Source organism: Ostrea edulis, chromosome 9 (assembly GCF_947568905.1).
Source record: "Ostrea edulis chromosome 9, xbOstEdul1.1, whole genome shotgun sequence".
NCBI classification, from domain to species: Eukaryota; Metazoa; Mollusca; class Bivalvia; order Ostreida; family Ostreidae; genus Ostrea; species Ostrea edulis.
In genome coordinates, this window is record NC_079172.1 from 770118 (window position 1) to 795246 (window position 25129).

Sequence of the window (25129 nt, forward strand, 5' to 3'; positions counted from 1 at the left end):
TGGTTTCCGGGCTCTAAAGCATTATCCTTTCCACCTACAGTCACCATATCATACATATGGACTACTCATGGGATGAAGATGTTCCCTATGGATTTTGGGGTCCAAAGGTCACGTGCACTGGACATCGAAGTAGCAATATGGTTTCCATTTAAATTCTTTAACGGCTTTATTCATCGCATGGAGCACCCTTTGGGAGATTGGGGTAAGCGGGGGGTATTCTTAGTGAGCATTACTCACAGTACCTCTTGTTGTTGAAGATAATTCATCATTAGAAAATAGAAAAATAAAAGAACATGATCCACAATATGCCATTTTTGGCCTACCAAATTTGAAAAAATTAAAGAACACTTTAGAATAAATCTAAATACCAATGTTTACATCTTAGGTTTTGCATCTTTGGTTTGACGTGGCATGAAGGCATCTCAAACTTCCATCCTCTCAGTTATAAAGTGAACAATCTACCACTGAGCCACCATGACCAGTTTATCTGAGACCCCTGTGTTACTAGTCAGGTGTTCTAACCACTGAGCTACCATGACCAGTTTATCTGAAACCCCTGTGTTACTAGTCAGGTGTTCTAACCACTGAACCACCATGACCAGTTTATCTGAAACCCCTGTGTTACTAGTCAGGTGTTCTAACCACTGAGCTACCATGACTAGTTTATCTGAGACCCCTGTGTTACTAGTAAGGTGTTCTAACCACTGAACCACCATGACCAGTTTATCTGAAACCCCTGTGTTACTAGTCAGGTGTTCTAACCACTGAGCTATCCAGACTGATATTCATGGATCATATGGAAATCCGCTTCATGGATAGCTCAGTTAGAGCAACTGTCTAGTAATACAAGGGTCTCGATAGACTGGTCATGGTAGCTCAGTTAGAGCACCTGACTAGTAATACAAGGGTCTCGATAGACTGGTCATGGTAGCTCAGTTAGACCACCTGTTTAGTAATACAAGGGTCTCGATAGACTGGTCATGGTAGCTCAGTAAGAGCACCTGTCTAGTAATACACTGGTCTCGATAGACTGGTCATGGATAGCTCAGTTAGAGCAGGCTGTCTAGTAATACACGGGTCTCGATAGACTGGTCATGATAGCTCAGTTAGAGCACCTGTCTAGTAATACACGGGTCTCGATAGACTGGTCATGGTAGCTCAGTTAGAGCACCTGTCTAGTAATACACGGGTCTCGATAGACTGGTCATGGTAGCTCAGTGATTACAACACCTGACTAGTTGTATATTGGTCTTGGATTCAATTCTAAATCAAACTAAATACACCATGTAATAGACTGGACTCTAGTTCTGAATTACAAACAGTTCGGTTTGATATGAATACACTTTGTCTGTGTTGATTTTGTAGGACTGTGGAGTGTCGTGATGTTATTGATGGTCAACAGAAGACTGTGACCTTGAATCTGAAGATCTGTGATGAAGACCGAACGTTTGGGGTCACTCTCTGTTACAGTACTACAAATCTAAGTAAGTACTCAGTAATAATGTAAGACTGAACTCTGTATCATGTTTATCTAATATATTCATTGAAAATTATAACACATATTGAAATACATAATTAATAAAAAGAAAAATGTTCAATTAGTAGTTTATCACACTAAAACAAGGACATCCAAATAATATGTAAGTGTTGTGGATGTACTATAATTCATGGCTACACACAAAATACTAACAAAATAAAAACTCTAAGTACTTCACAATTATTCATGTTTCTTTAAAAGATTTGATAAGATAAACAACTAGTATTGCAGTCAAATTAGTTCACCAAAGATTGTATATAGATAACTAGTAACACAGTCAAATTAGTCCACAAAAGATTGTATATAGATATATAACTAATAACACAGTCAAATTAGTCCACCAAAGATTGTATATAGATAACTAGTAACACAGTCAAATTAGTCCACAAAAGATTGTATATAGACAACTAGTAACACAGTCAAATTAGTCCACAAAAGATTGTATATAGATAACTAGTAACACAGTCAAATTAGTCCACAAATGATTGCATATAAATAACTAGTAACACAGTCAAATTAGTCCACAAAAGATTGTATAGAAATAACTAGTAACACAGTCAAATTAGTCCACAAAAGATTGTATATAGATAACTAGTAACACAGTCAAATTAGTCCACCAAAGATTGTATATAGATAACTAGTAACACAGTCAAATTAGTCCACAAAAGATTGTATATAGATAACTAGTAACACAGTCAAATTAGTCCACAAAAGATTGTAAATAAATAGATAATTAACTAGTAACACATTTGGATCAGTAATTAGTATACTAAGATTAATGATGTTTTACTAAATATAATACAGATTTTACTAAACACCAGTGAATGACTTATTTTCAGTAAACTTGCTAGCAGAAGTACATGTTAATTACACATCACAAACACAGGGGCTGTAATTAACACAGGGTTGTAATTAACAAGTGATGCAATTAACATGATGTTGTAATTAACACACACTGTAAAGATATGTAATGAACATGTTTCAGACATGTAATTAACACTGTAGAGCTGTGTAATTAACACTGTGTAGAGCTGTGTAATTAACACTGTAGAGCTGTGTAATTAACACTGTAGAGCTGTGTAATTAACACTAGAGAGGTGTAATTAACACTGTGTTTATAGATATTGGATTTTCTTCACTTTAGCAGTGCCTAACTCAGCCACAAAGAGGTTGTCTCTGATGTCCACACATAAACCTAATGGAAGCTCTAAATCACCGTGAATGTAACGGAGGAACTGTCCGTCCTGATCTAGGATGTGGATACGGTGATAGTTAAAGTCTGCTGTCAGGATGTGACTCTGGCTGTCTGTAGTGATGCCGCGTGGAGTAAATGATTGCTCGGTATTAGAGGGATGACCAGTGTATCTAAATCGGAGTTTTCCTGACTGATTGACCACCACTACTGCACTAGTGTCAGCCACACAGATATCCAGGTTCCTGTTCTCACTGAGGTATTTAATGTCATCAGATGAGTAGAGAGGACGACCCTGATCATCAAACTGAATGCTTTGTTTCTCTGTGGAGCCGGAGTAACGCACGACTTTGGATTGTTCTCCATCATCACTGATCATGGTAACCAGGAGGTCGTTATCCGCGGTACAGCAGACATAGAGAGGATCCCACCCCTGTAGTGTGATCAGGGTCTGTATCTGTTTATTCTTAATTAAGTTTATAGTTTTATCATTAGAGTCAGTATAAACAAGATCTCCGTCCCGTGTCACTGCTATGTCCCCCGGTGTGTTCCCTGACTTGGTTTGTATTGATGTCAGTAGTTTACTCTGGAGGTTGAGCAGCTTCATGGTTTTGTTCTCCCCGCATGTCCAGACTTGATCTTCACTCAGACAGCTAACACTGTATAGTCCGTGTCTATACCCAGTGTCTATGGTGGCGGTGACGCGCGGTTCATCAAGCAGTGGTTTGACTGGAGGAGACGATACAGCTTCTGCTGACTTCATTGTGTCGCCATGTTCTGTGTTAATGGATAATGGCGACAGAGAACCGAACATTTCATTGAGCTGATCTTTGTTTATTTTCTGAGCAGAAAAACGGGGTACTGTAACTCGGACTTTAGGCGGTAATGTTCTAAATTCGGAATTCCTAGATTTGTAAGTAGAGGTTAAGGAGACGTCATTTGATTTTAGCATTGATTTCAAGTCGGACATGATCTGTTTGAGTTCCGCCATTTTCTGTGTAATTTCTTCTGTATTTTTATTCAGGGTAGATAGGTGCTTGATTTTCATCTCCTGAATGTCGGATTTCCGCTGGTTGACAATGGCGGTGATCTCCCGGTGTAAGGCTTCTCCTTGTTGATCGGCATCTGTCGTCAGTTTCCCATAATTCGCTTCTAACTCGGCTTTCTCAGTTTGCACACGGGACGCCATTTCTTCATATCGCGGGTAAATTCTGGTCTCGAGTTCGTCCATATCTTTCTGTAAACTTTCTGTTTTAGCGTTGAGTTTTTCCAGAATATCTGATATATCGTGACCTTCATGTTTACTTGAGGAGACGCAGGTAGAACAGACAGGAATGTCACATTTCTCACAGTAGTTTTTACAGAGTTCGTCGGCGTGGTCTGGACATGTTGAGTAGTTAAGAGATTTTCTGTATTTATAGGGCACGACTTTGTGTCTTATAGACGAATCCGAGAGGTGCTTCCCAACACAGGTCTGGCATAGATTTATATCACAACGTTCACAGTGGCTCTGTAGGTGGGCAGTTTTACAGAGGTCACACAATAGGATAATCTGGGCTCTGCGGAACGGGTCCATTTCTGATGTCCGGGGTCACATGAGTTCACTGTTAATTAAATTAGGGAATCTTAATTAAAGAGTTTGACATATTGAAACACTTGACCAGCTAGAATTACAGTATGTTGTATAAACTGCCATCATTTATATCAGAGACGTCTATGCATTTTGAATACCTCCACCTCCCCACCCCCACCCTCTTCAGAGTTATGTGAAATTATTTTAAAAATGAGCAGATCTCTCTTATTGATCACACAAATATGAATATTAAGTTTGTCTCACCTGAAAATCCAACATGGCCTCCCTGTTTTTTCGACCTTCCGTCTAGTCCTGTGATTAAATATTTGTGCGGTGCGTCAGACTGTATACATTATCTATTTAAATAGAGTTTTAAAGTTTGTTTTGACCTAGATCATACTTGGTAGCGATGCCAACATTTACGTCAGAAGATAAAATTGTACCTTCATTATAGTCCGTGTAGAATATCAATTGTGCCTCATTGTGTGTGTGTGAGGGGGGGGGGGGGGGTCATATAGTAATCATTACTACTGTCTCAGTTTGGACAAAGTTTTATATAGAGACAACACCTGATTTAGGTGAAGCACTTACGGACGTAACTTTGAGGGTTTTTATCGTGCCAAAGACTAGTCTGCATTGAGGGTTGTTTATCGTGCGAAAGACTAGTCTGCATTGAGGGTTGTTTATCGTGCCAAAGACTAGTCTGCATTGAGGGTTGTTTATCGTGCCAAAGACTAGTCTGCATTGAGGGTTGTTTATCGTGCCAAAGACTAGTTTGCATTGAGGGCTGTTTATCGTGCCAAAGACCAGTCTGCATTGAGGGTTGTTTATCGTGCCAAAGACTAGTTTACATTGAGGGTTGTTTATCGTGCCAAAGACTAGTTTGCATTGAGGGTTGTTTATCGTGACAAAGACTATGCTGGCACGACGTTGTAAATTTCTTCTCGCTATTACCCAGTGTAAAATTCCAAACAAACTTACATGTATGTGAGTGACGTGTGACTTTCACAGAAATAAGCAAAGTCCCATTGAGCGCTTAGTTAAGGAACAATCACTACCTATATATTTAGCAGAATTTTACAGAATTTTTTGTATACTGACAATGAACGTAACACGGCAAGAAGTTTACAGTCTTTTGTGTATACTGACAATAAACTTAACACGCTCGGGAGAAATTTAGAAACTTTTCTGTATACTGACAATAAACTGAACACGCTAATCAAAATTTTACAGACTTTAGGAGATTCTCACATGTGTAGAGCTATAATACATTGGGTTAAATGTTGTCTGACTTGTTTTATACTGATGTAGTATGGTGTTTACTTACCAAAACTAGCTGTGATGAAACAAGGCCGCAAGTTCGGCAGGTCTAAATCAATCCAAATCGCTGATCAACAACGGCTATCCTTGTCGTCTGCAAAACGCTCTCTCACTCTACCGGAAAACTCTTCTCTGTCGTGATCTTCGGCAATCTCCGTCAGTCAGTCGTTAAGTCCCGGAAGTTCATAATATAGTGCACTTACAACAACCCTCCCCCCTTTTAAAAAACTGTGAGGTGCTCCTGCACCGCTCGGAATGCGCACTAATATCAACACAAACTGAATTTTCCAAGTTCTTCCAAGGTAACATATCTCCAGTTCAGGCAACAATTATTTTTTCGCATGTCTTTACACAAGTAAATTTTTTTTCACAATCACAAGAAACGCACCATACAAGTTGCATCAGTCCCGCATTAACGGGGTAAATCCCTTTTTACAATGATTTCTCCATAAACTGTAATAACTACAATATCCTCCTGTACTGAATATCCTCAAAAATTAAATCCAACAGTCAGAATTGAACAACTTAAATGTCAAGAACACAATTAATAATCACTGAAATATGTATCTATTTAAATTTCCTATTCCTTCTAGTACACTTGCACATAAATCAAATCAACTAAGTCAAAATCTATGGTCCAAACAAATTAAGGGCATTCCTTAACGTGTCAGAGGCAACTTTTCCTGTTGTAGTGTACCTCATGGTGGCCATCTTCTCTATGACTTCTCCAACATAAATGGGACTATTGAGTCTGATGTCGCGCGGCGGCATGTATGGTGCATCTGTCTCAGCCAACAGCCTGTCTTCCGGAATATCCCGGGGTGCCCTCAACTGGTTTTGGTCAAATTTGGTGATTATGTGGGTGAAGCCAAAATATGTATTTGTGAAGTTTGCCCTCCAATGGGCAACGGTTATGGAGTCACCAGTAAAACAGTGTAAAACAATTATCTGGTCTCTCTGGCAACAGGATTTTAGGAGACCCAATGCTCTGTTATATAATTCGCTGGAGTAAATATCTGACGGAAATGACCGAATATGAAGAATTAAAGGTATGTGAGGACGAGCTCGCTCTAGAACTTCAATCAAAAAGTTTTCCTGTTGTTTTACATCTGCAGATGTCCGACTTATATCCAATCCTACTTCCCCTACCGCTGATACTCTAGTATTTGTGATTACGTTAAAAAATTTCTCTCTTTGCTCTGGTATACTCTCTGCCACCTTCTTCGGATGGAATCCGACTGCCACCTTCCACTTCGCATCAAAGGGTATAGTTTCCGGGTAACTATCTGGATCACAATATATTACCAAGCCACCCTTCAAATTAACGGGTGTTCCTGGTGGTTTTTCCATCTGTTGAGACAGCCAACAATCCATAGTTAGAGCCACAGGGTCACGGTATAATCTCTTGCTGGTCCTATCCAAATGGAAATGTGAATCAAACACATTATAAATAGAAAAAGTGGATTCTACGGGTACCGTGGGTAACGGTTTTTGAATCTCATTGTACACAAGTATACGTGTATCCTTTGTTGAGTACACACTTTGCACAGCATTTGTCTCCTCATCAGAGTCAACTGGCCCCTCCTCTTGACTAACCTGACCAATTTCCAACACCCGAGCCAATACAGAATGGACGATGGCGTAGTCCATGTTTGACTTTCGCAGGTTGTCAATATCTGTCATGAACACATGGCCAAATCTAATGTACTCCTGTACTTGGTCTTTTTGAAGATGTTGGAGTAGTACTGCTTGGTACCGCCAGTGAATCAACACCGCCGGCGAGTTTACCGGTATCATAGTCAACCACTCTGGGTCCTTCCATCCAAGAGTCCGGGCTAAGTTCCTCATCTGGTCACGGGCTCTTGGAATGATGCGACAACTCTTGGGGATCATTCTTCTCTGTTGGTTGATCCAGTTGACGAGGTCGTCTACCGATCGCCACCCCACAATACATTCACTCAGATACCACAATATGTCTGCTCTCAATCTATTCACCTCATCCTCCCTGTCCAGTCGAACCGGTGGTTGGGGATTATCCCACATAATTCGAGGGAGGTGCATGTGTTGAACATGGAATTTTAGTTTGCGCCCCAAATAGTCACATCCTCGGACTGGGCAAGGAGAATTCCTCTGGTCTGTCTGTTTGTTCTCTTCACCCGGAAGCTCCTCGTCTGAGACGTCCTCATACTGGACTTCTTCTGCTGAGGATATATCCTCATATTCGCCCTCCAAAGATTTACCAGGTACATTTGAAGCTCTGGAATTGTTGTTCTCGTCAGCTTCCCAATCACTCGCGCTGTCTATCGGTTCCACCGGAATAAATGGGCGTGTCATACTAACCGATCGTGGTGGTGTTATATCCGAGTCCGAAGAAATCGGTTCACACTGTGCGAAAATCTTTTGGAGATCCTCCAATTTGTCTTTGACCAACACAGTGGTCTCTTTTTCCCAAATTTCTTCCTGTGACAATACTGGTAAACAACCGGGGACATCTGACGGTGGAATACTACCCTCCGGTATGGTGACTATCAACTCACCCGTCTTGTCATCATACATGACATGTTGTTCATCTTCAAAAAGTAAGGAGGCAGTCTCACTACTTTCTACATCTGACAATGTATCCTCCTCAGACAATAAACATTCTTTTACAGAGTCTGTATCTTCACTCTCCATACTGAATCATTAAGTTCGAATGCCAAAAATTTCACAAAATTATCACTGATATAACCGTGAGTATGGTAATACCCTAACACTCACAAAATGTACTTAAACGAAGTCACTGTCACATGTAAAATCAATCACTTCACACAATGTCAATCTGAAAAACACAAAAACATCATTTTCATGAACTGCTTAATTCTTATTTACAACCAAACATACAAGATTAATCTTAATCAACACTATTTACAAAATTTACGCCGATAACTATCGGTACGTCTCCACGAAAAATGGGTTAATGTTTTCGCGGTTTTTGACACTTCGGACAGTGATAGGTTGTAAAACTCTCAGCCATTTCTGCCGTCACATTTACACAATCTCCGTGATACCATTCATCACATAGATCACATTGTATCATAAAACCTCCACTATCACCTTGTCGACACATACAATAAATGTCTCCTTGCTCTGTCTCAAGTATGTTTTCTCCATTTTCTAAACGACGTTTAGCTCTCCGCAACCATGCTGGAATATTTCTATCATCACACTTCTTCATACGATCATGGTTGATGGTTATTAGAATCTTTTCTAGTTTCACTTTGTAAACATATGATGTTACCTTTTGTACCACAATTCCGGGTCCTTTCCAGGGTGGATCTAACTTTTTAGTTCTCCCTTTCACTTGGGCTGTGTCCAAGATGTAAACCAGTTCACCGGTTTGGTATTCTCTTTTCCTAACTTTAACATCATAGTCTCTCTTCATGTACTCTTGATTGGTTCTTAAGTTTTTTCGCGCTACTTCATGCGATTCTCGAATTGCTTCTTTTAATCTAGAAACGTAGTCTTCTACTTCTTGCTCGTCTGAGTTTGGTGGGCGGAACACCAAGTCTGCTGGTAAGTTAATTTCACGACCTAACATCATTTTGTTTGGGGTCAGGCCTGTCATTCGGTTGACTGACGATCTTAGGGCGCTGGCAAGTTGAGGTAAGTACTCATCCCAGTCGGTTTGTGATTTGCTCACAAAACAACGCACTGCATCCATCAATGTTCGATTGAACCTTTCGACTTGTCCATTGGCACTTGGTCGGTAAGGTGTTGTTCTTGTTTTTTGAATTTGCATTGTTTCACAGATGGATTTGAATAAAGCACTTTCGAAATTACGACCCTGGTCACTGTGAATTGTAAATGGGCACCCAAATCGTGTGAAGAATTCATTCACTGCAGCCTTGGCGGTCACCTCTGCAGTTTGAGATGGAAGAGGAACGATTTCCACCCACTTCGTGAACTGGTCGACCATGACCAAAATATTCGTGTTGCCTTTCTGGGTTTCGGGCAAAGGCCCTAAGAAATCGACATGTACCCGTTCCATCGGGGCTCCTGAATGGTAGGATGTCAAAAGACACTTGGCCTTTCTTGTGGCTTTTTTATGTTTACTGCAAATTTCGCAAGATCTTACATAGGTTTTTACAGCTTCTTGCATTTTGTACCAATAAAATTTTACTTTGATCCGGGCCAAAGTTCGGTCAATACCTTGATGGCCCATAACCGGTAAATCATGGTGTAAACTCAGTACCTCTGTAACAAATGTATTTGGCACAACTAACCGGGTCAGGTTGTTTTTGGATTTGTTCCAAAGCACTTCTTGTTCATCTATGAAAAACTGTTCTTTGTTGATTAAGTATTTCCTAGCAGCCTGGCTCGCTATCAATATTTTTCGTTCAGCCGGTTCTTCGTTTGTCTGTAACCAATGCAAAATTAACTGGAGATCGGAATCCTGGAGTTGTTGTTTGCACAGCTGGTCAGCCGTGTATTGGATCCCATAGCCCTCGCTCGTTTCCACAGAAGTGACATTTACTGTTACCGCACTATCGGTCAATTGTGCGCTGTTGGTTTCATTCTGGTCAGATTGAAACACTTTTTCTGGTACCGTGGACAACGGTATGATATTATCAATTTTCACAAAGTCTTGCCACTTCTCATGAGCTCTAACACAATGCTTACAACCTCCGCACGAAAGTGTTTCCGGTTTGATGGATATAGACATTTCAGGACATGGTTTGTCGGCTGGCAGTTGGGAAAGAGTGTCTGCATTAATATGCTGTTTTCCTGCACGATGTTTAATAGTCATGTGGTATTGACTAAGCACTTCAAGCCATCTGGCTAGCTGGCCCTGAGGTTGTTTGAAATTCATGAGCCATTGGAGGCTACTATGGTCAGATCGGACTGTAAATTCCCTGCCTAAAAGGTAATGGCGAAAATGTTGGGTAAATCGCACTACAGCCAACAACTCCTTCCGTGTGGTGCAATACTGACGTTGTGCCCCGGACAGTGTAAAACTTCCGTACGCAACAACACGCTCTTTGCCGTCTTGCACTTGCAATAATTCGGCCCCAATTGCTGAGTCTGAGGCGTCAGTGTCCAAAATAAACTGGTCAGTCGAATTTGGCAGTGTTAACACTGGAGTTGACTGTAAAGCTTCTTTTAAAGTCTGAAATGAATCCTCTTGTTTAGTTTTCCATTAGAATGGTTTCTTGCCTGTAATTTGTGTTAAGGATTTAGCAATCTGAGAATAACTTTTGATGAAATTACGGTGGTAGTTTACAAAACCAAGAAATTGTTCTACTCTTTGGTATTTGTCGGCGCTTTCCAAGTTTTTATCGCTTCCACGTATTCGTCACCAATTGCCATTCCATTTTTATTCACTTTCCGACCTAAAAAACTAAATTCACGCTTACAAAGGTCACACTTGCGAGCTTTTAATTTAATTCCGTACTGACGGAAGCCCTCAAACACATTTTTCAAATTTTCCAAGTGATTTTCAAAACTTCTACCCATCACTAATATATCGTCGAGAAAACACAGAACAATCTGCCATGTTAATCCCCGTAATACCAAGTCCATGGCTCTGGCATAAGCAACTCCCAAATTCTATCTGCTGTTGTTTCTCCGATTGACGGAATTGTCAACAAATCCTCATACGCACAGATATTAATGTTCACAATCTGTTTTTCGCACTCATTTTCATCGTATTCCAACATTTTTAGTATATTTTTCAATCAAAACACCCGAGAAAAATTATGTGTGCTTGTATTAACGCGGTATTTGACTTCACTTATCACTTTGAAACAAATAATACACACAAATTTTATTATTTTCAATTGCTGTCACTAAGTTCTTGATTGAGAAGGGATTTTTCTCTTTTCATAAACACTAAAACAATTTTCCGGGCCAAAATGCTCAATTACAAACAATTTCTTCCTAATTTAATCTTAAATTGTCGCAATAATCACAAATCTCCTTCAATATTCTGGTCAAATTTTCTCACGAAATTTCGTGTTTTTGTTAACACTTAAAACGTACGTGTTTTACACAAAAACTTTTTCTTAATCAAACACAGTACTTACTGTTTATCAAGAAAATTATTTCCAACACTATTTCTCCGGAATGAAATCACCTTTGGTCAAATTCAGTCCTTTGAATTTTCCGCCGCCATTACTTAATGGCACGTCGTTCTATATATATATATATTTTTTTTTTTTTTACAACACAATTTCACAGGAATTCGGTATTTAAACCCAGCGAGCAGTCGCCATTTGATGTAGTATGGTGTTTACTTACCAAAACTAGCTGTGATGAAACAAGGCCGCAAGTTCGGCAGGTCTAAATCAATCCAAATCGCTGATCAACAACGGCTATCCTTGTCGTCTGCAAAACGCTCTCTCACTCTACCGGAAAACTCTTCTCTGTCGTGATCTTCGGCAATCTCCGTCAGTCAGTCGTTAAGTCCCGGAAGTTCATAATATAGTGCACTTACAACATTACTTTACTCTGACATGAGGCTGTGAATATTTTGGCTTTAAATTCAAGGATTAATTTGTTTTAAAGTTTTCTTTTAATATCTAAGTAATAAAAACGCTGACCGGATTTTTTTTTTTTTAGGGAGATATCCCGAAAACGTCAGAATAAAAAAAAAATGGATAAGGCTACATTATTGCAGCTACATCGCTGCATACAATATTTTCCGTTCCATTTTCTGTTCCGCGTTTTAGCAACACCCATGAAATTCGAAAAACTCGTATGTCCTGAATATTTCTTTCATGGAACTCAGACAAAACCAAATAACCAGAGGAATCTAAATAAATGGTACCTACGTGTAATAGTACTGTACCCGACAGTCATTTTCGCTAAGTATCCGCAAATATAAGCTTTCTGTCTGATCACGCTGATTCGGCATCCATCTTCGTTTCCGCTGCAAGTGTCTTCTGCTTCATCAAGAAAGACAACTCTTGTTTTAGCAATCGCACATTCTCGAGTCTTTCCGGCAAGTGAAATACAACACATTCATATTCCCGAGCTTACGGAATGACCCGAGAAGTTCCTTTCAAGATTTTTTTTTTTTGTTGGTGGCGGATCAAGAAAATTTTGCAACCAAAGAGAAGGAAGGGGAGATCTATTTATATGCCCCCCCCCAACTACCATAACCAAAGGGGGTTGGGGTACACGTACTCCCGTATCTTTTAGATCCTCAAACGTAAATTCTAAAAAATCTAAATTTTATAGGCTATAACATCTAAATATAAATTGAAAAAAAATGTCAGCGTACATTTTCATTCTTGACACCCCTCCTCCATTTTTACTCACCCATGGTGTGACGCCATTGTGCAACATGATTTCAGGTTTGCTCCTATATATGTGTAATCTTCAATATAATTTCAAAATTTATACAATAGCGGATCTGGACCTTTTTTTTAAATGAGAGAGATGCGACCCAAGTGTGTACCTTTTTCTCCTACCCCCCCCCCCCTCCCCTGTAAACGTGGAGATCCCAAAATGGCAAAAATGGACTATTTAAAAAACAAACATAGGTGCATGCCTATAAACAAAATTGATGTTTTTTTTTTAAATCAAGCCCCGCTACCCCCCCCCCTCCCCATCCACCCCGTCCCGCTAGATCCGCCACTGCTGTACAACAATATGCGATCAAGAGAGTAATTCATTCACTTTTTTGTATAGAATTATAATCAAGGGGCGTAGCGACTTTTACACAACACCACAAATGAATACACAGAGTTTTCATTGTTCATCTTTTATAGATCCCTTTTGTTTTTATAATTTTAATGTCAAACTTCATACTATCAATTCAAAGCAATATCACATCATTTTTCAAAAAATGAAACCAAAACTGGAGAAAGTTTCTGAGGTCAGTATAATTCAATTTGTGGAAAAAAGAAAGATTTCATACAGAAAATTGAGACGGACTGTTTGATTTTTGTTCAAGGTAATTTGATTAATAATTATCTGAATTATGTTGTTAAAAGTAGAATGAGATATTTTTATTTTCTGATTGCCTCGATATTATTTATTTTGGTGTTTTTTTATTCAGTTTTACTTTTTTTGGATGTAAAACTTATACGGTACCAATTTTGATGCACCAGATGCGCATTTCGACAAATAATGTCTCTTCAGTGATGCTCGACCGAAATGTTTGAAATCCGAAATAATTATGAGGTTTTAGAGCTATATATAGCCAAAAGTAGCGTTCCAAAAAAGTGGAGCCAAATTCCTCCAAGGATAAGAGCTATGCATGGGGGAGATAATCCTTAATTTTGAAATGAATTTCTAAATTTTACAACAGCAATTAAATATACATCCGTATTTTCATGCTAGTAACGAAGTACTTAGCTACTGGGCTGTAGAGACCCTCGGGGACTAACAGTCCACCAGCAGAGGCCTCGACCCAGGGGTCATAATGTAAAACTTATACGGTACTAATTTTGATGCACCTGATGCGCATTTCGACAAATAATGTCTCTTCAGTTATGCTCGACCGAAATGTTTGAAATCCGAAATAACTATGAAGTTTTAGAGCTAAATATAGCCAAAAGTAGCGTGACAAAACAAAAAACAAAAACTGAGGCCCAGCGTCGCGGCAAGCATTGGCACGCTAACGAACCTTCACTGCTACGACCCTGAGCGCTAAGTATAGGTCTAAATTTGTGGTACTTCACGTACAGCTGGTGACATCTCAAAAGGAGTGACAAATTCTCGACAGAAAATTCATGTTCCCGGCCTTGCCGGAAAGACCCGAGAAGTTGTTACTGCTTTCAACATATAAGATACAGATTTTAAAAGAACTTTTTGTACCAAACAAAGTGAGAAAAAATAGAAGACCCCGAAATGACAAAAGAAAAAAAAAATGTCTGAAATGTTGAACCATAGGGGGTTGAGATGCAATTATCGTGCCTTCTACGTCTAAATTCTCTTGCAGCGAAACAAAATTATAAAAAATTCAAAGTGTCATTGACTAGCGTGCAGTTTTACCTGTGAAAATTCCCTCCACATTTTAACACCCCCCCCCGGTTGTGTATCAGAATATTTTCAGTTAAAGGATTACCCCCCCCCCCTCCTATACAGGGGCGGATCCGAAACATTTACCAAGGGAGGGACGCGACACTACATTGCACTTTTTCCGCCAATGAAGTTTCCTTTTAAAAACAATATCTGCTTTTTAAAATTTACCAAAAGGAGGGGTGTTAAACCCCTGGTCCGTTATTTCCCGCCCCTTTAGATCCGCCACTGATTAGCAGCAATACGCGATCAAGAGAGTGATCTATTCAGGTTTTGTAAGTGACATAATAACCTTTACGTAACAACACAAACGGAGAAATTTCATGTTTTTTTTTTCTTCTTTTTTGTTTAAATCGGAATTTCCTTTTCAAATCAAACCGAAACCCCGATCGAGAAAGTTTCTCAAACTCAAAAGTGAGTCGGACTGTTTGTATTTGTATCGAGGTAATTCAATGAAATAATCAATCTAATCAATAATTATAAAATGAAGTATGCTACTACAAGGGAAATGAGATTTTTTTTCATAATTTGCTTAGATGTAATTCATTTTTCTTTTTATGCATTTATTTTCACTTTCCCGTCTTCCTAAGTTTGAATGCTTATAGAAAATCAATACAATATGTTATTATTAAATTCAAACATCAATTTTATCATGTTGCATTTTTACACAATACCGAGAACTGCATTTTATTAAAACTTTTCGCTATTTTTGAGTAAACCAGGGAATGGATAATGCGATATTAAAAGATAATTGCTCTGCATTTCTTTTGGGAACCTCCGGGCCCCCACCATGGCGTTTAAATGTGTATAAAAGTATGCGAGCGGACCAATCACTAATATCTAAGGATCATAACTAAAGAGAGATAACTCTGAATCAAAACTTTCCAATTCATTTCGCCAGAGTTGTCTTTCTTTTATTTTCACTCCTACTTGGCATTACTATTTTTGTTCTTTTAATTGATAAACATAATTGATAAAATGGTCAGTTATGGAGTCAAGCCTTCAGAAGCCCCCGCCTGACACGAGTAGAACCGACACCTGTAATTACACCCATGTATGTATTGTCTACATTTTAACGTGATTTAATTAGGTCTGATTTCGGATTGAGAAAATCAGCCAATTAAATAGTACACATGTGTTACACCCTAAATCGTCGCCCCATCCCAAATCGTCGCCGGCGACGATTTGGGATGACATTTCACCGACAATTTGGGACAATATTGCACTATCATTAGGGGCGACGATTTTGGGATGTCCTTTCATTCATTCATTCATTCATTCTTTCTTTATTTCCTCCCATGGGAGATTGCATTAACACTACAGAAATTACATCATTAGAGTATTACACATATTCATATATACAAAGGAAAAGGATATGAGATTTGTACATAAGAAGAAAGTTGAGCACAAAATATGTACAGGCGATACATAGCTAATTAGAATTGAACACCGGGAATGGTGAAAAACCTGCAGTTATGTAAGACGTAACTGTCTGTTGTAACATGCTGCTGCATCCCTCAGGAAGCGGAAGTTCAGAAGATGCAAGCCGGGATCGTCATAATGGGAAAGATTAACTGTGAACATTCTAGCACCTAATAGAAAAAGATATAGATCTTGATGACAGAGACCGCAAAGTTCAGCACTGAGCACAATATCAAGGTCAATTACTGTATTCCACCAAGCATCTTGGATAGCGACTGTTCCTACGCAAGTGGTCGAAACGTGTTCAAAAACGTTTGTGAAATATTTGCCACAGATGAGACAAGATGTCGGAGTTGAGTGTGGAAAGGACCATAGCTTAGTGATAAATTTGCAAATCTCTATTTCATGAATGTTAGACGGAATTTTCCAGATAGTCTGTGGAGGTCGCCCTGCCGTTATTTTGTTGAATTGTTGAAAAGAAGGATCCGAGAGCATCCGTTTGTGCCTTGAATCTAGAAGGAAATCAATTATTGCTATTTTGACGCTTGTTTTCCACAAACTCTTTGGAGGAAAGTAACCATCTTGCAGACAGAGTAGAAAATGCCGATGGAGGTTATACTTATATAGTAGATTAAAAACATCATGGATAAAACCAAAATGTTTGAGTTCCGGAGACTGTATGTAAGTAAAAAGTCGTTGAAGAAATATCTTCTTGGTAAGGGTTTTAGTGTCTAATTCACATAACCGACCAAGGAATAATAGTTTTCTTTTGTCCATTTCAGAAGAAATCGGAAGAAGTCCAAGTAAGGATTCACAAATGTCAGATCGAGTAACTTTTGGTAAACCCATTGCATGCTTGCAAATGAAGTGCTGTAAGGTATTAAGGGCCTGCAGATCTCGTTGGCGTAAATCGCTCCAGAGTTCACATCCGTATAGGGTGGAAGGGAGAACAATTCTGTTGTACAAACGCGATACGGTATCAGGGTTAAGGTGTTCTTGTATTTTGAGTGCATAATAGGCTTGTCGACCTTTCCTACACGCGTTGGCAATTTTCTCAGTATGAACAAGCTTGAATTGAAGAAGAATTCCAAGATGGTTATAAGTTTTGGATAGGTAGACAGGTTCAGTGCCGAGATACCATATGGGGGGAGTATTGTTTTTTGCTGTTGAGGGGGAGAATCGAAGAACACTAGATTTGTCGGCATTAAATTGGAATCTCCAGTTTTTGGAGTAGACGAACGCTGTATTGAGAATCTTCTGGATGGCAGAAGGTGATAACGCAATGCAGGAGATGTCATCTGCGAGAGCAGGAGTAGAACTAGCAATGTTGTAAATACCCATGTTCGGACATTGATTTTGAATTTCATGAAGCAGGTCGTTGATGAACACCAGATAGAGGAAAGTAGAAAATACCCCTCCTTGGCGTACTCCTTGAGAGACAGAAAACCAGCTGGAATTTATGTGATTCACTACAACAGAACAGGAGGTATTTGTATGACAATCATCAATCAGAGTCCATAGACGACCGGAAATTCCCAGACGGCTAAGTTTACACATGAGACCGTGTCTCCACACAGTGTCAAAAGCCTTTTGTGTATCTAGAAAGGCAACATATACGGGACTACCCTGTTCAATATTATGATGTATAGTTTCTTATAGGTTGAAAGATGCTGTAAGACAACCGAGGTTCTGTTGAAATCCTTGCTGCTGAATATTGGGAAATTCTACAGTTGAAATAATGTGCGACTTTATTCTGTATAGAAGCAATTTCTCAAAAATCTTCAACATGCAGGGAAGCAGGGCTATTGGTCGATAACTGTTGGGTGATTTCTTTGGTTTATTGTGTCCTTTGTGTATGGGGACGATAATGTCTTTTTTCCAAGAAGTTGGGATTTCACCAATTTTTATAATTGAATTAAACAGATGTTGTATGCACAGTTTGAGTCCTATGCCGCCATAAATGATATGTTCACTCTGTATTCGATCTATACCAGGAGCTTTTCTGCGTTTTAAATCACTAATAATATTAGAAATTTCATCAATAGTGATGTCTCCACCCGGAAGTAATTTTTCGTTCAGAAGTTTGGTCACTGTTTTTAATTCATTATAAGAATTTTCTATAGAACGGAAGAAATCGTCGTTGAAGGTCCCAATGTCTTGTGGATTGTAAATATTTTCGAAGTGTTTCGCGAAACAGTTAGCAATATCTACAGGGTTTGAGTAGGAAACGTTTTCGGTTTCTATTTCTGAATAGATTCGAGAACTGCGAGGTCGCTGACGTTTAATCAGCCTCCAAAAGAGTCGAACATTACACTCTGAAGCTTCGTCGATGTCCTTGAATACTTTAGTCATGAAGTCATCATGTGCTGATTGCAATTCATTACGAAAATTACGTTTTGCGCACTTATAATTTCTGTAAGATTCATGACACATGCCGCGAGGTCGACCCTCACATAACCAGATGTTGCGTTTTTGTCGTTCTGTATTATGTAGTTGTTTCACTTCTGGCGTCCATTCCGGTTTTAAATATGGCTTGTACTTCGATACAGGGATGTATTGGGATGCAGCATCATGCAACAGACAGTTAAGATCTGAACAAAAATCATCAGTATCATTTACACACTCAAGATTTCTTTCTAATAATGCAACAGAATCTTTAGAAACAAAACTTTCATACTCTCTGATTTTACAGGAATCAGCCTTATGCCAAGCCGGTAAATATTGAAAATGATTATCTGCAATTCGGTTTTCAACATCGAAGTCTAGAGCCATGAAAACAGGAAGGTGATCTGATGTACAACTATGTGAACCTTCCTCAAAAACATGATACAGTTCAACATATTTACAAAGAGAATTGCTACAAAAAATAAAATCAAGTGTTGACTTTGTTTGGATAAAAGTATACTGAGAACCAGTTGACTCAAAATCGACTCGGGGACTTCCTATGTAATTACGCATGATAAAGTCTTTAAGCAAACTCGACTTGTACATATTAACTTGACCAGAGTCTATATTGTAACAACTAGCGTTAAAGTCACCTCCTACAATAACATCCCCATATGGAAGAAAAATGTGCTACAAGATCTTCAAGTAAACCTATTTCAGCTGTATATGACTGGATTACATTATCTGCAGGAAGGTATGCACCAAAAGTGTACAAAGGGAGGTCACTGGACCGTTTGATTTTTAGGCCAATAATACGTGATGAATCAATGTCTGTTAATTCACATATAGACAGTTTGAGTTCCTTTCTATACAGAATGCCAACGCCACCCTTACCTAAGTAGCGCGAGAATTGTGTGCAAAATCTGTTCTTTTCAGAACTACATGTATGTTCTGTGCGTACAAAACTGAGATAGTTAGGGTGGATTGAATCCATAAAGGAAATATTATTTGGTTTGAGTTTGTGCTCGGATACAATTGCTATATCACACTTAACATGACTAAGCATATCGGAAAGACAAATTGATGATGACATAATGCCTCTGACATTCCATGATAAAATATTAAGATTATTTGGCATTGATATAATTAATGTTAAAAGACATAGATATTGTATATTACAGATACACACAGATATTGCATAACATATCATTTAGTCATGGTCATGATCTTGAGACTCCCAGTCTTCATCATCATAATTAGCATCCTCAGAGCGAGCAATTTTGTCCTGCCATTGTCTGTTGCTTAGCCAAGGTCTGCACGAAATGCCCCGTGGCCAAAAACCAATCGACTTTATCACATGTGCGTCGCTCAGGGCCACATTAATTTTAGCGTTACGCCGAGAACCTACCCTTTTAGGTTTGAAAAATACACACAAGGAAACAGATATTCCCTTATTTTTGAGAAAGTTTGTCATGCCGAGTTGTGTAGACCGTGGGCCTATTCCGGAAATATAATAGCGTGCGTTCCGTCGGTAGGTAACACCTTCAAATATATCATCATCCACGCAAACTGCGGAGTCGGTTGCTTTATCGGGGTATGTTGACTCGTCTGGCACAGTAGAGTAAGGTATTTTCGAGTAAATAATGTTTACCTGGGATCACTGTCTAAACACAATTTGGTAATGCCATTTCTGTAAACAACTGTAATTAGCGTTGTTGCTTTTCTTAAATAAACAGTGCAATTATTATTAAATTTATTTTTGGAGAAGTTAGATAGGCTATAAATTATGATACGATTATGACAACTAGGCCTACTGTCACGGGTGCATTTCGAAAATAATAATAATAATAATGATCAAACTTATTGTGAAAATCACAATACTTTTAAATTATTTTATCAAAACAATTTTATTAGGCCTAATCATTATTTTTTTGTTATCAACACGTTGTTACTTAGGAAGTGGGAGCGCGGCGTGCTGTTGTTGTAAACACGTATGCGTTCCTTAAAAAAATGAAAGCATTATAATTCAATTCAAAGTCGGGAAATATTATATCTTATTATTTATAATTGAAAGTTCAATTATCTTTTATTTTAAAATTTCTTTTTTAAAACTACCAGTTGGTAGACACTGCTAGCAAAGTTCTGCCTATATTATGTTGTTACAAGGTGAAGGTCAGTTGGTGCGAGTGTGTATTGGATTCGAGAGCAGAACGGAAAGCATATGCCGTAGGCCTATATGTAACAGTGTGTAGCTTCGATAGAACCATTTTCTCGCAGTTTATCTACGTCTTTGTCCAAGTGCTTGTTTGAAAAAGTACAGGGACAAATTCTACTGGGGGGTTTTATGGCAAAGTCGTTGTGCCGACAAAAAATATTCACGTCTTGTCCCTCATACCTTCCTTCGAAAATTGGAAAAAACACAGTCCAAATCCTCTCTACTGACAGCAAGTACACCCTTAAACGGCACAAAACACCCTAATGCAGTGTTATTTACAAGCTGTTAATGTGATAATTGTTTGTTTGTCAATTAAATCTAATCTGTTTATGAAATGGCTATCAACTGTTTTCAAATATTCTCGCTCGAGGTCGCATATGACGTCACAGATAATGGCGCGTAAAATATCGAAGAAAATATGCATATCGCAAGATTTGAATTTCATCGCTTTCAAACTCGAAAACTACGCAAACTGTTTCATTTAAAACACATGTAAAGTAGTTTTAGGCATGAAATGAATTAATTTTGCTGAAAAAATTAAAAAGTTTAAAAACATGCGATGTGTCCTTTAACCTCATAGTTACTTTTATGAATAAAGTATTACTTACTGATATCGTAATTGACAGTCTTTAACAACAAAAATCCTTGCTTAACAACTAAATCAATATTAATCTATCATGCCTTTTAAATTACCCGCCGCTAAGAGAGTGGCCATTGAGGTTTAATTTATGACGTCTCGCCGTCTATTCCGGTTTATTTCATCAGTAGCACTGTAAACATGACAAGTCAAGAACAGTTAAGTTTGGAGCCGTATAGATTTGAGCCCGTTCTTTCGCATTAAAGAAATTGAGAAAAGAAGACGTTCAGTCGAGTAGCAAACAAATCAGACAGTAAATGTTCTTCATACAAATGTCTTGAACCTCAACTTGTCATTACGCAAATGATGGATCCACAGTTTACGTAGTCTTTTCTTTTCAAAGGACTTGGTTGAGTTGGGAATTTCGAGAAAAACAACAACCTTTTTTCACATCTCCCCTTGGCATTAGTGTGATTAACTGCTTGCCAGGAAGGCATCAACCTATTTATTTGTAAGATCTTACCACATGCACATCTTTGATTATCTCACAGGTGCTTGGGACCAGCCCCCCTCCCCCCCCCCCCCGAATAAGCTAAATGAGTTGATTTAATTAATTTTTTTGGTTGAAAATATTTCTAATGCATATGTTAACAACGTCTTGCATTACCCATAAAGTCCAAAATACATGTAATTCGAAATAAACCCTTTAAAAAAAAAAACACCCTCACTGGTTATTATAGACCGATCTTAATTAGATGCTCATAAATAGTCATATAAAACCGAAAGCGAGGCTAAGCTAGGTTCCCATATGTAAACAACATGGCGTGCTCCAGTGCAACTGCTACTACGACTGCTTTTACGAAGGATTTATCTCTTGTTCCCGATGTTACATTCGCATTCGTTGAGAATTTTATTAAATCTCAATCAACTAGCTCCGGAAAGGAACAAATGACTAAAGGTTTCAAGTACTACAGTGAGCAATATGTGCAGTCTGTGTCGGGTAAGTTGGCAAAAATTCATACAATATAACAATGTACGATTTTCCTTTCTGGTGTTCTGGAAAAGCTGCAGTTTTAATAATTCAGTATGAGAGATTATCCAATTAGCCTAATATAAGGCTGCTTTTTCAAAATGATGGACAACATGAACGGTAAATAATAAAGTTTATCACCCAAATCAATTGAAAAGGGGGGGGGGTCCATTTTCGTTGTGCTTCGAGTGGTCTAATAATTTCAAGGTGTTTGTTTGCTGACCATACAGTTAACATTAATTATGCATTGTCTACTATCAATGTTGTCAGAGAAGAGTGGAAGCCTCTGGATTAATAATTTTCAATCAATTCAAAAGTAAAGGGAAAAAAGTTTCAAAATGATTTTTTATAAAAAGCATGATCATGTAGAATTGTATAAAATGTGTTTACATATAATTCATCATACATTACTTATGGTTTTTCTTTCTTCACGCTGAATACACACCGTATCATATAGAAAAATATGAAGATGTGGTATTGTCAATCACAATTATGTTATTTTTCAGTTTATGAAGATAATGAGGGTTGCCTTGTTAAAGGAAAATGTTACAGATCACAAAGGAAAATGAATCTCCCCATGATATAAAAGTATAAAAAATAAGTTCTCTTCGGTTCATTTTCACTTAGAAATATTTAAAACAAATGTTACATACATGTACATATACTGCATATGTGTTATGAAAATTAAAAAATGGTGTACGTGCATGTAAAGATATAATTTTTAATGACATTCATCTAATTTCGTTAATTTTTATCCCTTTATAAACATTTGTTTGTTGTCTCATTTGGTCATCTATATACATTTTAAGTACATGTACATTGTACATATACACATGTACATGCATATATTTCAATATTGAACTTTTCATTCCCTATTTTAGGTCTTGATCAATCAGGAACACGTAGAATATTCATTCTGCACATGTGCCATTGGACAAAGTGGATATTGCGGCCATGTAACAGCGCTACTCTACCAAATAGCCTTTTATAAACTGATGAAATATAAGCTTATTCCAACAGATATTGCAAGAACTTCATTACCCCAAACGTGGCATGTTCCAAGAGGTGAAAAACTACAGGGAGAAAAGGTTGACAATATTGTTGTGCAAGGGTACGACCGGAATAACCCACAGAGAGCTACAAAAGGAATTAAGTCAACCTTATATAATCCTATATGTGGAGAGGAGGAATTGGATGTGAATGGGTTTTTGGATGAAATCAAGGACCTAAACATCATGTTTAACACATCAGTAGAAAATTCAACAGAAAGGGTGCAGACAAAATTTGGCAATTTTCAAAAAGGAAGTGTACTCAGCTATCAGCAGAAGTTAGCAACTGATTATGTTCTTAATCTGATGGAAGTTAATGACTTTCCAAATTTGCCAGTGAGGAATGTAATGAAGGATAATGTGTCATATGTACTGAGTGAAAATCAAGTAAAAAAATTTGATTCCTTGAAATTAACAGAGCTTGAGAGCATTGAAATGGAGGAAAGCACCCGGGAGCAGTCGAATGATCCGAAGTGGCATAAACTGCGGCATGCTAGAATCACAGCTTCATCATCAGGGGAAATTGCCAAGCGACGGGCAGGTAATTATTGCAAATAATACTTTTTAAACAGTCTTTTTTTCATAGATCTTTTTTAAAACTTGCAATGTAAACAGCAATAAAAATAAATTTTGGTATTATAAGCATTTGATTTAGAAATTTTCAGGAAAAAAAAAGAAAAATTTAAAGAAAAAAAAAAATAATAAAATTTTCTTTTACTTAACAACATGTACAAAAAAGTTACTTACATGTACATTGTATCTCCCAACAAACATTGCTTATTGTTCATGTTGTTAAAAATTGTAAAGACAACATTTTGCATATTTTTTCAGATGGCAGAAAACTAGCAGAGAGGTTACAAACAGCTAGACGTTTTCAGTCTGCTGCTATGAAACGTGGCATTGAGACTGAAGGTGTTGCTGCTCAAGCATATAGTGAGGTAAATTGTACTTTACTTGATGGCATGTTACATGTACATGTATATCATTGACTTACATTTGCATCATATCCTTTCATTTTATATATAGATTGACATATACATTTTGTATAGAATGAGTTATATTTTTCTTTCCGTGCTTGTATTCTACATAGGCAGCTGACGATTTTATTAAAAAAAATCAGATAAAGAATAACTGTCAAGGAGACCTCACACTGTCTACATGTACATATAAATAATGTATAGAACAGCATCCATGTATATTGAATCAGATTTATTGTGCAACTGAACCTGTTGATGAATTTACTAATTGTATTTTTACTGTTCTTTTTTTCAATTTTATTATGGACATTATTATTATTATTATTTTTTTTTTTTTACAGAAAATGGATAACAATGTTAATCTGTATCCTTGCGGAGTGGTTGTTAGTCCTTTTTCTCATTGGTTGGCTGCAACTCCAGACAGGAAAGTTTACTGTCCATCAAGGGATCCACCTTTTGGATTGCTAGAAATAAAGTGCCCGGACACTGACGACTTGTCAAAAGTGAAATGTCTTCGAGAGGACAATGGACAATTAAAATTAAAAACAAACGATAACTACTATTACCAAGTTCAAATGCAAATGGCTGTAACAGGATTAGAGTGGTGTGATTTTTATGTATGGTTGGAAAATGTATCGCACTTGGAAACAATTTATTTTAATGAGCAGTTCTGGCAATGTGCAAAAGACAAATTGGATTTATTTTTTCTGACTTATTATTTGGAATAAAATTTGTATTTCAGTTATTTGCTAAATATGTGATATTGTTAGATGAAATAAGAACAAAAAATGTGAAACATAAGTTTTATTTTTTCTGCTTTATTAATGGCCTTCTGAATAACGTAAG

General features: G+C 37.8%; 2 protein-coding genes across 3 annotated transcripts; one reads left to right on the plus strand and one right to left on the minus strand.

Moving 5' to 3' along the window:
• Window positions 1-1515: 1515 nt before the first annotated feature.
• Window positions 1516-4625, minus strand: LOC125661889 (uncharacterized). 2 transcript variants are annotated; one of them, XM_056148226.1, is made up of 3 exons: window positions 4567-4625; window positions 2635-4333; window positions 1516-2592 (listed from the first exon to the last, which is right to left on the minus strand). In XM_056148226.1, exon 2 carries the CDS (start codon window positions 4303-4305, stop codon window positions 2653-2655), a length of 1653 nt encoding a protein of 550 aa, XP_056004201.1. In that variant the 5' UTR covers window positions 4306-4333; window positions 4567-4625; the 3' UTR covers window positions 1516-2592; window positions 2635-2652. The 2 variants fall into 2 exon arrangements, with proteins under 2 accessions (XP_056004201.1, XP_048749991.2); XM_048894034.2 differs by having other exon boundaries at window positions 1516-4333.
• Window positions 4626-23144: 18519 nt separating this feature from the next.
• LOC130049962 (uncharacterized) lies at window positions 23145-25129 on the plus strand. The gene is made up of 3 exons (XM_056148228.1): window positions 23145-23847; window positions 24138-24244; window positions 24625-25129. Exons 1-3 carry the CDS (start codon window positions 23253-23255, stop codon window positions 25009-25011), a joined length of 1089 nt encoding a protein of 362 aa, XP_056004203.1. The 5' UTR covers window positions 23145-23252; the 3' UTR covers window positions 25012-25129.